The 17,733-nt window shown below is 28.1% G+C and overlaps 2 protein-coding genes across 5 annotated transcripts; one reads left to right on the plus strand and one right to left on the minus strand.

The window, feature by feature from the left end:
* The first annotated feature begins 10 nt into the window (after nt 1–10).
* On the plus strand, nt 11–10,404 carry LOC103573821 (protein hobbit). Of its 3 annotated transcripts, XM_053739614.1 has the most exons (8): nt 16–82; nt 180–356; nt 2,862–2,985; nt 3,739–3,865; nt 3,965–4,156; nt 4,217–4,468; nt 4,551–4,715; nt 4,807–10,404. In XM_053739614.1, the coding sequence occupies exons 3-8, from the start codon at nt 2,927–2,929 to the stop codon at nt 10,291–10,293; spliced, it is 6,282 nt and encodes a 2,093-aa protein (XP_053595589.1). In that variant the 5' UTR covers nt 16–82; nt 180–356; nt 2,862–2,926; the 3' UTR covers nt 10,294–10,404. The 3 variants fall into 3 exon arrangements, with proteins under 3 accessions (XP_008551272.1, XP_053595589.1, XP_053595590.1); XM_008553050.2 differs by having other exon boundaries at nt 11–356; XM_053739615.1 differs by lacking the exon at nt 180–356.
* Nucleotides 10,405–10,504: 100 nt separating this feature from the next.
* LOC103573819 (ubiquitin-conjugating enzyme E2 W) lies at nt 10,505–12,912 on the minus strand. 2 transcript variants are annotated; one of them, XM_008553048.2, is made up of 4 exons: nt 12,437–12,912; nt 11,534–11,884; nt 11,382–11,457; nt 10,505–11,297 (listed from the first exon to the last, which is right to left on the minus strand). In XM_008553048.2, the coding sequence occupies exons 1-4, from the start codon at nt 12,494–12,496 to the stop codon at nt 11,284–11,286; spliced, it is 501 nt and encodes a 166-aa protein (XP_008551270.1). In that variant the 5' UTR covers nt 12,497–12,912; the 3' UTR covers nt 10,505–11,283. The 2 variants fall into 2 exon arrangements, with proteins under 2 accessions (XP_008551270.1, XP_008551271.1); XM_008553049.3 differs by lacking the exon at nt 12,437–12,912 and adding an exon at nt 12,372–12,390.
* Between the last annotated feature and the right edge of the window lie 4,821 nt (nt 12,913–17,733).

Consider the following 17,733-nt stretch of genomic DNA (forward strand, 5'->3'; position numbering starts at 1 on the left):
TGTCTGAACATATTTGTCGAAACTGTGAAAATGTAAACAAAATTTGATAAAATCTATTATCATTTAAAAATAATATGTTAAAGTGAGTGATTAGATTCAACAATTTATATTAAATAAACAACTATATTTATACAAAAAAATAAATACCCATAATATTTCTTCTTTGTTGGCTATGACAGGACATATAATTTTCATAAATCATGTTAAAGTACATGTCTTTCGATGTATACGTATGTGATCAAATATTTAATGAGTTCATTTCTTTAAATAGATTTTATTTAAATAAAATGATACTAAAAACATTAAGGCATAATTAGTTTTTATTTATTTGTTAAAACAAGTTGACTTCGATGAAGGTATGTTTATTTTACAGAATAAAGATACAAACAAAACTACTAAAAGACAACTCTACTGTAATTATTTTATAAGATTAGTTAAATAAATGAAACGTTTATAAGTTTCTATGTAACCTAATTTTAACCTCAATATAATTTGTGAGTAAACGTAATTTTATTAATATTACTCGGAGATTATTGAAAGGAATTAATTATAATTTATTTATTTCATATTTAGTGCAAAGTAATTTGATTACTGTCAAATACATTATCAATATCAATCGCTATTACATTTGCTGACTTGCAATTATCTCATAAGTTACATGGGTTACTTGTGACATTACATAGTAAATAATTGAATTTGAAATTATATAAAATATTTTTTATTTTAAGAATTTCTGATATTCATTAACTTACAAAAATTATTTTGAATAAATTATTATTAATTTTTTAAATATTTTTGAATAAATTTCAATCGCGACTTCAAAACTTAATTTTTAGTGATGTTTTTATTGACATGACATGGTCAGGGTCATTAAGAGGTAACGCCACCTTGATAACAATTTTCAAATTCAGAATTTTTTAATTAAAGTACCAAAAAAATCCCACAAGGCTTTATATTTAAATTACTGACACAAATTCATGGTATAGTTGGAGCGTTAATACCTGGTCTTTGGATTTAATCTAAAAGATATTCTAATGACCAGGCATTAATGCTCCAAGCTGTATTTATAATTAACTAAATATTACTCTGCCGTTTTTCTAAGCTTTTTTAAATACATTTTTAATTATTAATGTTGGTCTTGCTGATCAATTTGAACCCCAGCCTTAACAAGTAATGAAATCAAAATCAAAATTATATGTATCTATTCTTCACCTCATTTATTAAATTATGCTGCATTATTAGCAAAATTTTTTGAGGAAGATGAGTAATAAATAATCTTTTTATTCTGAGCAAGATTATCTGTGAATTCAAATAAACCATTTGCTTTATGGACTATTCTTTAAAGAGAAATAAATTTATTTAAAGAAGAATGATGATTACATCTATAATAACAATATATTAAATAATAATTTTTTTAAACTGCAATTTACTTTCCTTTGTATATCGGAGTAATACAGTAATTTTTATAAATAATATAAACGTCCAACTCAAAGCTTCTAAAATTACGAAAATCAAATGTTTGTCTGCATATATAGTAATGTAGATACTTAAATTTAAATGCATGTTTAAACTTACAATTTTCTATATACATATCGAATTGTTTTTTTTAATAGCATTCATCCAATATACTTTATTTGGGGTAATGAATCCAATAGTGGGACAGCTAGAGAATTTCGCACACCTCAAGCGCGAAAGTGCTGAGGGTGCTTTATGATTGCTCTAAATTTTTTGACTCATTTACTCACATTAAATTTAAGTTTTTGTAAGCAATGTATACCAGGGTGACCCAAAAAAAACAGACAATTTTTTTTTTTCGAGTCTTTTATGAAAATTTGTTGGTTTACGATGTTTTAAGAAGTCTCTCCAAAAATCAGCTCGATAAAAAATTTTCAAGAGGTCGCTCACGAATTTTGAAAATATCAAAAATGATCGAAACTCGGATTTTTTACTTGTAAATTCCTTCTTTCTCGTGGCAGCAATAGTTTATATGTGTAAAATCATGTCTATGCTGAAAATTTCAGCCCAAAATTTAAATACTTAAACGGCACTCAAGAATTTTAAATATTAACTGATAATATGTGACTAATAGTTTGAATTAGTTTTTGTATTTTATAACTCAATTATTGTCATTTCACTAAAATATAACTTTTGCATAACCGAAAATATGCAGGACAGTCTTAAACAATAAAATTGAGTGAGTTTTGAATAAGTAAATAAACTTAAAAATTGAATTAAAAAATAAAAAAGTATGTAAAGAACTTATTATTTCTATCTCTCGGGATATTATTATTCATTATAATACAAATTGATGGTGAAAAAATCAGGTAGCTTTATTATTAATATTCAAACTCGAAAATGTCCAAAAGACAGCACTCGGAAACATTCAAAATTCTTGAGCGACGTTTAAATATTTTAATTTTGGGCTAAAACTTCCAGCGTAGTTGATTTCACAAATATAAATTATAACTACCTCAAGGAAGAAAAAATTTACAAGTAAAAAATCCGAATTTCGATCATTTTTGATATTTTCAAAATTCGTGAGCGACCTCTTGAAAATTTTTTTTCGAGCTGATTTTTAGAGAAGCTTTAAACATCTTAAGCCAACAAATTTTCATAAGAGTCTCGAAAAAAAAATATAGTCGGTTTTTTGGATCACCCTAATGTATAAATTAATATTTAATTACTTAAAGATCTTAAGTAACTTTTATATGGATAAAAGTATTTAAATTGTGCAAAAGAAGATCAAAATTATAATTTTATATCCCACTAAAAGTTTTTCTGGAATATTTATGCAACAAATTCTTATTAAAGTATGAATTGTGGAAGATTTTAATTAATAATTCAAAATAATATATTTACAGGTAAAATATTTGGTATTGAGGTGTATAAAATGTCCAGAAACCAAAAAGAAACGGAATAATACAATATGACACCATTAGTTGTTGTCTGTTTTATTTTCATAATAATCTATAGTAGTTTTACATGGTATGTATATCAAGTGTATTATTTATTATTATTATTATTATTATTATTACTATTATTATATACGAGCAACCTGCAGTCACTACGTGACTGCCTAAATATCACTACTAAATTTATGATATACGCAGAAAAAAAGGACTTGTTGTCGCAAAAAATTTTTATTTGCATCAAGAAATTTCATACACTATGAATTGAATACAAAAATTTTCTTGGGGCGAAAAAAGATTTTTTTGGGCAAGAAATAATTTCTTGCGTCAAGTAATTTTTTATAGTTTTAAATAAATTTTTTTTGCGTCAATGAATCCTTTTTTTTCTGTGTACGCTCTTTTGGCTTTGAAAAGCTTTCTAAACCCAAAAGGGAGTTTAAAAATATGTCATTTTGGGATTACTAACGCGATATAAATAATACAGCTATATATTCAGTGACATGAAATCATATTTAGTGACAGAATAATTAAAATATTAATTTATTTAATTAAAATAAATACAACCCTCGTTTTTCTCGCGTAATTCAAATGTGATTCGAATGATGTAGATAAATCTATTTTTCTCAATACTTGACAATGAAAAAGAGTTTAAACAGTGAAAAGGCACAAGTTCAAGTCAAGACCTTTCTAACGATACCAAATCCAATGATATTAACCAATTCTATCATATAGATATAGCGGGAACAAAATTTTCCTTATTCTCTTAATAATATAATAGAATAGATAATTTCTTTAGTAATAAGTTTAATAATATTTTATTTTTCTTTAGGATCCTTCCGCGAGGATTAGCTTGGCTAGTAAAACGGAAATACAAAATTCACCTTCGGGTAGGGCATATTATTTTTCCTTATTTAGTACTCCGAGATGTAACCATTACTAAAAATGGCTTCACCGTGGTAATTATTTTATTTACTTATACATGAACATAATACAATTATATTTTTATACTCATATATGTTCTAAATTATTTCGTGTTTACTTTTATTTTTTTTTAGCAAATTGAAGAAATTACTATACGGAGTAGCTTACTGAGTAGCGATGTCGCAAAACTTTTTGCTGTTGTGATGCATGATGTCAGAATAAATAAAGATGTTCCTGTGGCGCCGAGTGTTAAAAATGAAAATAGTGATTTAACATTAGATTTCAGAAATAAAACAGTTCCACCTATTATCATCAAATTTGTCCAAGTAAGATATTTTTTTTCGTTTCTATTATATTTAATTATATAAATAATGTTCTTGATTTAGTTTATGGCTGTTCATGTAGAAAACGTGAATCTATTGGCTCTAGGAAATGGATGGTTAGTTAATGGCAGCGCCGAAAGCTTAAGTTTAGATGGAAGTGTTGTCCATGGTGCTAGAACACTTTTAGCTTCTGCAACAATTACAGGAGGATCAGTTAAACTTTTACATCATGCATCAGACGCTTGTTTGTCACAAATAAGTTTTGCTGGAAGTGTCGAAGCAACATTGAAAGCTCAAGGAGAACTTACAGTAGAGGTATTTTTGTTGTATAATTTTTTCAAAAATCATGTAAAATAATTTTTTAAAATATTATTATTATTATTTTTTTTTTTTTTAGAAATTATATATTGGTGTGATGCAAACTGAGAGTTCTGGTGGTGCAGGACTTATGCAGTTTTTACGGGACAGACAATCTTTGTCACCACAACCACTACCTCATTATATACCAACGAACGAATATTATCAAAACTTATTAGCGAGATTCGCACCAATTTTGCCAAAAGTAAAATCATTAAAGCAATCATGTATAATTTGTTATCACTTTTAAAAAAAATAATTCTTTCTATAAATAGTAACTTAATATTTAATTTTAGAATCTAACTTTAAAAGTGGGTAGCTCGTCTGTAATCATTGGTCGAGATGATGGATCATTTCATGAACTCGAGGGTATTATGAAACATTTTCAATTGAATGCTAAATTTCAACCTAATGGACCTCAAATTCACTTGGCTCTTAATTTAGAAGGATTTTCAATTAAAGCAAAAATGCCAATTCTCTCATTACGTTCTTTATCAATTGAATGTAAATTGAGAGAAGATTTGTTAAGAGTAGAAACATTATTACATAATCTCTATATTACTTATGATTACCAAGATTGGGAATCAATACTCGCAAATCAAAATCAAGTAATTTCAAATTCAAAAGTTAGTGTTTCAGCTAAAAATAAATTTCCGTGGCTTCAAATACAAACAACAGCTGAACTTCATGAAGGTTTATTAGTTGTACGTTTGCCAGTTGTTCCGGAAGCTTCATGTAGTGTCTCACATGTTAACGTATCTATCAACAGATATGCAACTAACGATGAAGATTGGAAGATAAAATTAATGATGGAGTCATTGAAGTGTGCATTAAATGGAAACACTACGCATACACTAGATACTTGTCATCATTGGGGAAGTCCCCTATCAGTTGGTGTGCTAGTTGCTACAATACATCCGAATGCAATTGGAATCGCCCTAGATGCTTTAAGAACCGAGTGGAGTCTTGAATTTGCTAGATTTCTAAAAGAAGGTATTACATATTGGCAAGAATATCATGGACTACTGATAGGATCTAAACAAATAGAAGAGAGCACTAGAAAAAATATACATCAATTAAATTTAAAAATTTCAAATTGTAATTTTTTCTTTATCGCAGAAAATGAACTTTCAGTTATGGTGCGATTAGATTCTGCAAATATTGAACAAAGTAATAAAAGATTCGTTGGAGTTGCTGAAGGTTTATGTGCAATAACATTAAATAAAAATGAACCTATAGTCTATGAGCATTCTCAAGTGTTAAAGCACCCATTTTTATCTATCAGAAAATTCAAAGGAGCATTAACATCTAATTCAGTAAGTGTAAGTTTTGATAATACAAGTATTACATGGAGTCCTAATCTTCATCTGCGGCTTCTTCAATTGTGGATTGAATCATCACAATTTCGTAAGATTTTAAATTCATCAGATTCAATTAAACAATTTAAACCAAAACGTTCACTTGATTTATTAATTACTGGAGGTATAACATTAGCAATAGATATTTCACAAACTCATTTTGTTGAATTATCATCTGATCAATTTCGGTGCACACAAAATAAATGGCAATTAAACTATCTTCGAGGATCATTAAATATGGTTGATATTATAACAATTGAGGGTGTTGAACTTGTCAAACTCGAAGATAGTGAAGAAGTAAGACTTGAACGACAAAATAATGAAGGATTTGAATTAGATTGGAATGAAACTTGGTCTTTGACGATCGAATCTGCTAAAGCACGTTTTCCGTATGAACACTGTTTTACTGAAGCTATTCAAAATGAGCTCATGAGTATTAGAAAATGGCTAAAAGAAATTCACTCATCTGATTTATCAAAAAAAAAATCTTTGCCTTGTGATCTTGTTATAAAAATTAAAGAATGGGTTTTTGAAGTAAGTGATGATCCATTTGAAGTTCGTTTAAGAGATAATTATGAGCTTCTAGAAGATGAATATAATGAAAGTTTAAAACGTCAAGCAATGCTTGATGCTAAAGTTCAAGAGTTATGTCGTGCGCATTTACTGCTACCTCAGGGTAAAGTTGAGGAATTATATGCGAGTTTAAATAAAAAAAATGCTGAAATTTATGTTCAAAGATGGCGTCAAATGCAACGAGCAGGACCATCGAGAACTCGACTATTTGCATGGACAATGCAAGATTTAGAAATAATTGCTCTGGCAGATCCGACAATTGATGGAATTGAGAAAGCAACTAGAGCAATTGTTGAATTGGATTCAGAATCACCGTGGCCGGAAGAAGGAATTGAATTTAATATTCTTTGGGTACGAGGAATTTCTTTAAAATGTGTAGAATGGAAGTTACAACTTCGTGATTTTCCTCAGCCTCTTCTTCTCGTTGAGGGCTTAAGTATATGGGGTAGACTTGGTGGCGCGGAAGCACTGGCACCATCTCGAGCACGACGGACTATTAGAATAAGTATTGGTGAACCATGGGATGATATTGTCGTTGAACGAGGAATGACTTCTCTTAAATATTATCATGATCTTAATTGGGACATTGATAAATTTAGATATGCATTTGGTCCCTGTTGGGAGCCTGTTATTGCCCAATGTAATCTAAGTTTTGAAAAAATACTTCATCCATCTCGAGATCCCAGTCCACCTCTTCCTTTTTGGGATAAAATACGTTTAATACTTCATGGTCGAATAACTTTATGTGTTAAACAACTCACAGTTCTGCTTCATGCATCACTGGATCCTTACAATACAACAGAAGAAATGGAATTGACTTGGTCGGGTCTTGAACTTGATTGGACATTAGGAAAAATTATTGTAAAAGGCGACTTGGATGTTTATGTTAGAACAGCAAGCAAATATGATGATTGTCGACTACTTCATTTACCTAATGTTAAGTTAGGTATAAAATTAGCTTGGGTATGCCTTGGTGACTCTCGAGATCATTATGCAGCAATTCCTTGTGCTCCTGATAGACTTCCAGAGTACTCTAGTAATCAAGAACATGATTCATTTCGGGCTTTTCGTTCACAAAATTTGAATGTAAGTCTTGCTCTAGAAACAAAACTACCGGGTTCTCCTACGTCTACCAGTGCACCGACTGCAGTATTATATGGAAGCACTTTGCGATGGTTTGAAAATTTAAAATTCATTTTATCTGGAGCGACAAGACCAACACGTAAAGGTCGTTTATTTAAAAATATACGACCGCGAAAAAAACAACTCAGTCGACACTACAGAAAAGTCAGACTTACTCTTGCTTTTCATCGGTTTCATGTAAGTTACTGGATGTCTTTTGCTATGCAGAGAGGCTTTGAAGTTACTGGCGGAAGAGTAGCATGTTCTTCTGAACACAATTTAACTCTTTATCCTATTAACGATGGATTAATTCATCGTTTGAGAGCCGAATGGTCTGTTATTTATATGAATTGTGAATTAAATGATGCAGAAATTTGGTTAAAAAGTGCTCTTCAAGCAGAAGAAGGATTAACATCACTACGGCAGCCAGTTGAAAAATGTTATTGCCTCAGTGTCTCTCGTGTAAGTTATGGCAGAGAAGCTCTAGTTGCTGAAATAAGTGGAGATACTCCAACTCACAGACTGGTAGTCCATGATCTAAAAGGTGCTTGGACAAAAACAAATCGTGATGTCGCTTTTGCACTTTTTGATTCTTTTATAAAAACTCAACAGCTGAAAAAAAATCTTTCAACTGCAGCTTTGAAAGGTTTTCATCGAGAATCAAATGCTTTGCTTCAAAAAAATCCAACGAGAACCACCGAAAATCAAAATACACCAACTCAAGTTACATCTTCGGCAACAACATCAACAACTGCAACGAAAAGTCATCAACCTGAAGCTGCTGGTATGCTTCAACGACTTGTTGCTGAAGCAACTAATAAACCAATAGCTTTTAGTGATGATTTATCGTCACAAACAAGAGGACAACAGTTACGAGGATTGGCAGCATGTAATCAAGATGATGTACTCCATAAAAACTGGTTGATTGCTTTAGTTAATAGCCAAGTACTTCTTAAAGGTATTGAAACACGTGGTTATGTAATTTTATCAGCTGCTAAAGCAGAAATACTACAGCGAGTTCATCGACCTGTCTGGCGTGAACGCACATTAGTCTCAAAAACAACTTGGGTTGGTTCTCTGGAATGTATGCAGTACTATGCGACAGTGAGCGCAAATATTGATGATAATATCGATGATAATATAATGTGGTTGACTGTTGACAATATTCAAGAAAAAGATTCGACAGTAATTTCTGGTTTTCCAGATGTTCCAGCTCTTGTAGGATCAGGTCAAAGTGTCGGTGGTGTTGTAAGTCAAACAGTTGGCGGGGGTGGTGGTTTACAGCATCAACTGCAAAGAATTGTTTCAAGATGTAAATGTGAATTTTTTTATGTTGGTTATAGTCAAGCATTAGATTCAGCTGAGCTAAAAGTAGTTCCACCACCACCACGAGAAGAAATCACACCGTGGGAACGTAAAGAATTTTCTGCTGCTGATGCATTTACTTTGATGCATTATGATTTAGATGTTTGCACGAATTCTCTGCAATACGCGATGATTTTAGATGTTGTAAATAATCTTCTTTTATATGTAGAACCGAGGAGAAAAGAAGCAATGGAACGACTTCAAATTATGCGATTTCAACTTCAATTACACTCAGTTGAAGATCAAAAACGACCGATACAACAATTGCAGAATACAGTTCGTGGTTTAGTGGCGAAATTGCGAAGACTTGAGAAAGAAACGTATTTGGTTCAAAAAGCTCTGGCAGAAGAGTCAAATACAAGTCTTTTAAGTGAAATGGAACGACTTGAAGTAAGAGTTTTTGAATGCAAAGAACAACTTGGAGCAAAAGCTGAAGAACTTGATGTCATGCTTAGTTGTTATAAAGAAACTACAGCGCCGACGGTAGTTTCTACTACACTGAAAGATAAACCTGCAGCAGTAGCTAGATCAGCTGAAATTTGTTTTAAACATGCTCAATGGAGGCTAACTGATGCTGACGGACAACTTGGTATTGCTGACCTTGTGCTCACAAATTTTTTGTATACTAAAACAAGTAAAACAGATGATTCTGTTGAACACCTTTTAGAACTTGGATATGTTAGAATGACAAATCTTCTGCCAAATCAGATTTATACTGAAGTTTTAACACCAACAGAACTTCAAAGTAATATGCCAGTAGAAAGACAGCGAACTTTAAGAGTTTTTTGTAGAGAAAAAGCACCAGTTGCTGGAATTTCTGTTAAAGAACATTTTGAAATAAATGTTGCACCTTTAACCATAGGCCTTACTAAAAAATTTTTTAATACTATGCTAAAATTCTGTTTTCCTGAGAGAGATCCCGATGCTATTGAAGAACCTCAAGCACCTCAAAGAGATTCATCTTTTTATGTTCCAATGGAACGACGAGATGATGTTGAAAAAATGAAAGAAAGAGCTGATAAAAATAAATTATTTATTTATATTAAAATACCTGAAGTACCAGTAAGAGTATCTTACAAAGGTAATAAAGAGAAAAATTTAGAGGATGTTAGAGATTTTGGTTTAGTGATTCCAACTCTAGAATATCACAATGTCACTTGGACTTGGCTTGATCTTCTTTTGGCGATGAAAAACGATTCAAGACGAGTAATTTTGAGTCAAGCTATTAAACAAAAATTACAAATAAAACCTAAAGGACCGCAAGAAGAGACGATGCCACAAGAGGAGGATAAAGCAAGACTTTTACTTGGTGCTAGACATCTTCCAGGAGATGCTAAGAAAAAAAGTGTGTTTAAATTCAAATAGTTATTTTTTCTTTAATAATTATAATTTAAAAATACAATTTATTTAACTATAAAAGCAATTCAATATTTAATGTAATTAATTTATTATTAAATAATATATAATAAATAAGTATATTTATTTTTTAATAAAATTTTTGGTATTTTATGTTAACTTTTTATTTTCTTACACACTGAAAAGAAATAGAAATCGATTAAATTTTGAAAAAAAAAAAAAAAAAATAATAATAAATAGTTCTAGTTGTAAAAATAAATTGAGTCAAATAATGGATGAAAATCAGCGCTTAATTCAAGTAACTGTAACGCATGATCGTGTTATGACCCTTAATAATAATGAAAATACTCCATTGTCATTGTATACTAAAATTATTTCAAAACATAATTTTGTAATTAGTTTCTCCTTTTGTTCAAATACAAATTATACATTTACTCATAATTAGTATGGTTTTAAACATCATATACTTGAACATTATTTCATAATGTTGTCTTGATAATCTTCAAAAATACATACATTCACCTCTACTTCTACTTATACATTTTCTATCGATAAACTCGACATTGTGTTTTTTGAAAGAGCTTGTAAGTGGATTTTTATAAATAAAAATTTTAATTTAATTACTACTTAAATTAAATTACACGAAATGTTTAATCTTTCACAATTTATTCATTTTTATCTGACAACTTCAAATTATACTACACTATTATAATACTTTTTGATATATTTATTATTTATTTTTTTGTTTAATTTAAGTGTTAACTTTTTTTTTCTTTTTAAGAATATTATTTTTATGTATTCATAATACATTTTTTTTCTATATTGTGTATACTTGATACTTGAATTTAAAACAGCTGCAATCAATGGCAGCTTGATTAAAAATGCATAACTTTATTTATGAACTATTGAGTTTTATTTGATATATTTTTTTCCAATTTAGTTGAATTTAAATTTAAATTTTTTATTTTTACGTTTCACGCTCACGTATAAAAGCTGTCATTATACGCTATCATCTGAAAAAAAAAAAAAAATGATGATCATACATTTAGTATATTTAAAATAAATTATTGTATCTATAAAAAATAAATTTATAGTACCATGATACCACCACTTTGTCTTCTTTGGATTTTTATTACACGTTTTCACATAAAATGTATTATCAGGTGGTCGTTTCTGTATTAAATAAAATAAATAAAATTAGTAAATAAAAAATTAATTAAAAAAAAAATTTCGTATTATAAATATTTACTTTTTCTTTGCAAGAGCTTAGCATAGATACAATACTAAGGCAAACACTTTGAACAGAGAGAGCCGGAGACCAGTCATCTGTCAAAATTGACAAACATATATGACCATTACTGTATACATGCGGATGAATAGGAATGTTTCCTCCAATAAAAGTAACTTCCGGTGAATCGAATGGATACTTTGAGCTAAACTTAAACTGCAACTGAAAACGTTCCCCTTCGTAAAGGGTACCCTTAGCTCCTTCCATGTGGACAATCCATTGAGTTAGATTTTGGCCAACGAGATCTTCGTCTACTTGTACACCAGGTGGAGGTTCTCGTATTAAAGCCATTAATTCTTTTTGAAGTCGCCGCTGTAATATTAAATAAATATATCAAAGGAAATTAGATGAGTCAATGACAAAGATAAATTCATAAAATTAAACTTAAAAATGTTAATATTATTATTTATTGATTATTAAATTTTAAATTGCTAATGCATGAAATAAATTTAAAGGAAAAAATTTTTTCAAGCTTTCTTATTTTTCTAAAGTTAAACTTTGACAAAAATAAATTAATAATTTGACATGTTTTATATAGATTTCTTATATTATTAGGTTATACTCAGAACAAGATGGATTTAAATACTTATAATACTTTAATTTTTCGTAGAGCGAAAAAATAATTTTTCAAGATTAAATTTACTTAAAGTGATAAGTAAAGAATAGAATAATAAATAGTTAACAAAAAAATTATAAGATTTATAATCAAGGTCATTGAATAGTTTATCTAACTTGTTTTTTATAGTAAATAAGAATATTAATATAGACTAAAAAATAATTGTACAATAAATTGTATTACAAATGTTTAAAAATTATGAATAAATAGTTACAACGACCATAGTAACAAAGATATTAGTGACTCACTTCTGAAGGAGACATTGCCGTCATTTTATTAGTTTCTTGTCCTTTGATAAACATAAACATTCCTCATTGTGAAGAAATTAATAAAATGTCAATATAATATAGAGAAAAAAAAAACAAAAATAAAAGTTTTAAAATAATATATTTTTTGTATAACTTAAAATCAATGAATCAACACAAAATTTACTAATTAATAAATCTAGAATTCATAATATTTGAAACATTAAATATATTAATTTATCTTAATAAGTTTCAATAACTATCTGTATAACATTTTTTTTAAATCAAAAAATAATATATATATATTTTAATACAATGAGGGATATTTTCACTTCACTCAGATAAATGTCATGTCGCGTCAGCAGCGACTTTAATAAACATACACACTGCGCATAAATAGATTAAAAAAAATAGTAATAATAATAATAGCAATAAATTTATCAGTTTGATTTTCAACCATAGACTGTGTAAATTAGAATTCTTAAACAGCTCTTAACTATTAAATAGTAGAAATTTTTTTTTTTTTATCTAAAGGCCGATTTCGCGATGTCGACAGTGCCGTCTGCTGTCAAATATTTCAAAACATGTAATGAAAATTATACCTACAAAAGCGCTTACATGGTATTATTTTTTATTTATATTGATTTGTACGAAAATGTTGTCTCAATTTTGATAAAATGATTCATCAGTTAAATTTTATAGTTTTTCTCCCTGTTTAGAAAAAAATAATTTGTAACGTCGATAAAAAGTAGTATTTAATTCAAAGGATATTAATTTACATGGATTTTAATAGTATTTAATTAACACTTTTAATCAGGGCTGAGAGAACCATCAAATGCTAGATTAATTTACGATCCTGAAGTTAACAGCCAATTAAAAATTTTCGGATTTTTTTTTTCAACAAATCAATTACAAAAATAAAAAAAAACTAAAAATATGCACATGTAGAAAATTTAACAAACTACAAGTGCAATTTTCTTTTGATATTTTTTTTTTTATAATTTATTGTTTTGAAAATGTTTCAGAAATTATATAATTTTAGACCTCGGCTAACTTCAGTGTCATATTAATTTCATATGCCAAAAAGATTTTAGAAATGAGAGTCAAATTACCATTATCCTACTATCATTTGAATTGTATTCGATTCAGATAATTTAGATTTTACATATATTCTGAAAAGTAAATCACATTTTTGAAAAAAATACTTTTTTCTCTCTATTAATTGTCATAATCTGTATTGCCTGAGCTTGGTACTCATTTATTTTGAATTTCCAAGTTATAAAAGTTGTTACAATAAAATTTGGAATACTTAGAATTAAAGAAAAACGATACCTCAAAAAATTATAATAAAAAATTTTTCTATGTATATTGCTAGAGAAAATCAGTTCTGAACGAAAATATGTGAATTTTTTCAGTGTTAAAATATTTTTTTTAAACTTGAAAAAAATTACACTATTATTTTCTTGTTTTTGCTTTTACTGCAAAATTAAACTGGGCGGCTTATTCGTAAGAACGTTAATTATGTCCATGTATTAATTCATCATTTATTAAACCAAAATTGCATCCTATAATTTTAGCTTATTCTTTATTGCATTTTTACATTAATTTTTTATAAAATCAGGCAAGAGATGGCGCGCGTATATCAGTAAAGTCCCTGTGCTTCCTGTAGGTTACAAATGGAGGGTAGAAGAAGTACCTCTGCACCCTCTACACCTGTATAAGTTTACAGTTCACGCTCGTTATCAATACACTGATGAAAATTGAAGTAATTTTCACTTCTGACTTCTCTCTTTTCTCCTATAGGTTGAACTGATAAGTTATGTAGTCATTGCGTATTTGGCCTTTGACATACGCGGGAATTTTTAAATTTGACAACTAGATATCTTAATGAAATTATGGATGAATGAATTAAATTAAAATTTAAAGATACTTGGCACTAAAGTAAAAAAGACTTGAGCAATAACAAAAATTTATTATTAAGGCTGGGCCGTACTAACCGAATTTTTGAATTTTACTTTTCTTTTAATTTATTAATCAATTGTTATTACAGAAATTTTTATAGCTTCCGAAAAAATGTATAACACAAAATTTTTCGGAAAGTTTTCATCATTCGAGTGACGTAATTATTCAGAATGTAATTAGAAAAGTAAAATTCGAAAATTCGGTTAGTACTGCCCACTCTTAACGTCATCTATGAGCATTAAACATTATGTATTGATATTATTATATTTATCCACTGAGCTAGTCAGTTTACAATATAATTTTTACATATACAAAAATAATTTAATTTATGAAATTTAATGAGTGCGAATGTAGCAGACATCAGACAAATTTAAAATTACAAATAAATAAAAGAAATAATTAAAAAAAACATTATTTACAAAAAATGCACTTAATAATTTCAAAATTTTTTAAATACGCATTTTTTAAACATTGAATTTTATTAATTACTTACTCTATTTATAAATAATTGATATTTGTCATTAAATTTAATTAATAAATTATTAATAAAATTATTGAAACATTAAAAAATAACAAAAAGTACAAAACAATATGAAAAAGAAATTGAACATGTGTAATTACTTGATTATCGACGGAGCCATTTTCATAAAATTTTATCATTTGAATCAACTCTTGATGATTTGTTTAATCGTGATGTAAGATTAAATACAAACGTTGTTCAATGTCACATCAATGTTGTGAATGTATGGAAGGTAAAAGTGTATACATCAATGACAAAGATAATTATTTACTTTCGTATCGACCTTTCTGATGACCTTGATCTTGCCATATTGTCAAGGCCTTGCTTTCGAGTAGATGTGATGATATTTTTGATCGATACAACAATATAAATATGTTTGATCTCATGTTGCACTTTGTAAAAAAAATATGTAGATTTCTACAAGTATTTTTATAATTGTTAATTTATTTACTATAATTAGCTTATTGCGTTACGCTATAAATTTTTTTCTTAGTTCTACAAAATCTTCTAAAAATAAAATTTTAAAAAATATCTATAGTTTTTCGATCTACTCCATAATACAAGTTTTAGTCACCACCCCTGGTTAAAAATGTTTAAGAGATTCTACAGATACAAATTTAAAAAGCATTAAGATTCTTCCCATTCATCAAAGCGCTTCCTACATTTTACCCTCACCCTCAAGTTTTAGTGATGAGCTATTATTAAAGTAGGTTGCCGTAAGTGATGGTGAGAAATGAACTTTTTTTTTATATTAGATATATATGCTAAATATTTAAAGACGGAATGCAAAGTTCATAAATTTTTTTATCATCTAATATATTCAAGATTGATATTAGGATTTATTTGTAAAACTTTATTTGTTAAATTAAAAATAAATCCTTACGAATTATTTAAAATTTGTTGCAGTTTTAAAACAAAAAAAAAAAAGGTCTTTTTTACATCAGATAATACAGTAATACTCAATAATTTGATGATTGCAAACTTTAAATTTTAAAGCTTAGTGAATAATATCCTTATTGGTTTCTTTTACAAACATTTAATATCTAAAAATATTTAAAAAATCATTGGACTGTTATCGGATATAAATCTACAAATAATGTATTACTCTAGAAAAAATAAAACATTCTAATGTTATTATTTATAGATTTAAAAAATAGCTTTGTAGATTTAAATATATACCAAAAATCAATCCATGATGACGTATATACATCTATATTAAATCTCAAAGAAGAAAAATCTTCTTACTTCCGATGATCTTATTATACATATTAATCTTTAATTGATTAAAAATTTTGGAAAGGATTGAATAGAGAAGAAATTGCTTTTATGAACTTATAAAAATATGCGCAACTAAAATGTATAATGAAGATATATTTCTGTATGTAGCTTTTTTTTATTAACTTGTTAATAACTCTGATTAAACAAAACGATTCACTCAATGGTGAATGTATATCTATATAGTATTAAAATTGAATCATTTCTAATCGTTTTGAATCGTTTCTTTTAATCAGGGAAATAATTTGAAAACAGTTGTAACGTTAATTTATAAAATTTATTTGATAACGCAGAAATTGAATGTTTATATTCTTCTTTAAAGAATATTTAATGATCAGCTTGCTAGTAAAATATAAAAATACTAATATCTTTAAAAAATAAATTAAAAAAAAGAAAAAAAAAAAGATTTAATAAAGTTAAATTAATGTTAGTTTTTTTAATTAAGCTGATGATTAAATTTTTATAAAAGCTGTGTCATGAAAGTATGAAATCTGCTTACAATAGGTAGGTTTCTAAGAACTGTACCTAAAAAAGTATGAATAGAAATTTTTTTCCATTAAGTTTAATGAAAATTCTATAAATATATACGTACATTAGCTGAGTATCATAAAAAGCTTGTATCATAAAAATGTCAAGGTACATGGAAGCTTAATGATTATTCGGAAAATCTTAAGATGTTAGGAGTGCAAATTGTAGACGTGTGAGTACTAGACAGATTGTATATAGTGTATGTAGTATAGTCACGGTGAAGTGAAAGCTCGCGCAGAGGAAAAAGAGAAGGAAAATACATGAAGAAAGAGAGAGAAAATGAGGCAAAAGCGACGCCAGAGGAGCCGAGCTTACCACCCTCTCAGAGCAATACCAGTGTAGTGTTGGCCGTTTGACACTGCGGAGAAGACTAGATAACATTTAATCCAAGGCCGGGCTGAGTTGGACTCGTGTTTGCCGTATCTACCTACTACACTCGTATGTGAGCTTTTTGTTTCGGTCGATTGTATTTTAATTATTCAAATCCAAAGTATGTACTGAAACATGTGTATAAGTGTATATGGAATATTTTACGTTCTAGTAAAGTTGTTATAAATTTCCATCATATATGTTGTAGATTTTAAATTTAGATGAACAACTCGATTGTTCTTTTATTTAAATAAAAAAAAAAAAAAAAAAAAAAAAAAAAAATTTAATGAAAAAATTTTTACACGTGATATTTTGTACTTGTGTTTAATGAAATTGCACATACAATTGTGTATGTTTATTTTATTTTTTTATTTAACGTGAGAATTAAAGACAGCGCAGCAACACTTGTCATTTATTGTGCGCCGTCGCCCTCTCTTTAAGTGTTTTACAAATGCATGTACGTGAAAAGAAATTCATTTTGAAGGAGAAATAAAGAAATAAAAAGAAAAAATTAATAAGTGTGTTAACGTTGTATGAATAATGATGTAAGGAATAAAAAGAATAGAGAAAATAAATAACTATATTTATAACAATAGAGGATTACAATTGTGCTACTGTATAGAAAAATTTTATCAATCTCGTTATT

This window comes from Microplitis demolitor, chromosome 5 (genome assembly GCF_026212275.2).
Source record: "Microplitis demolitor isolate Queensland-Clemson2020A chromosome 5, iyMicDemo2.1a, whole genome shotgun sequence".
In the NCBI taxonomy this organism is placed as follows: Eukaryota; Metazoa; Arthropoda; class Insecta; order Hymenoptera; family Braconidae; genus Microplitis; species Microplitis demolitor.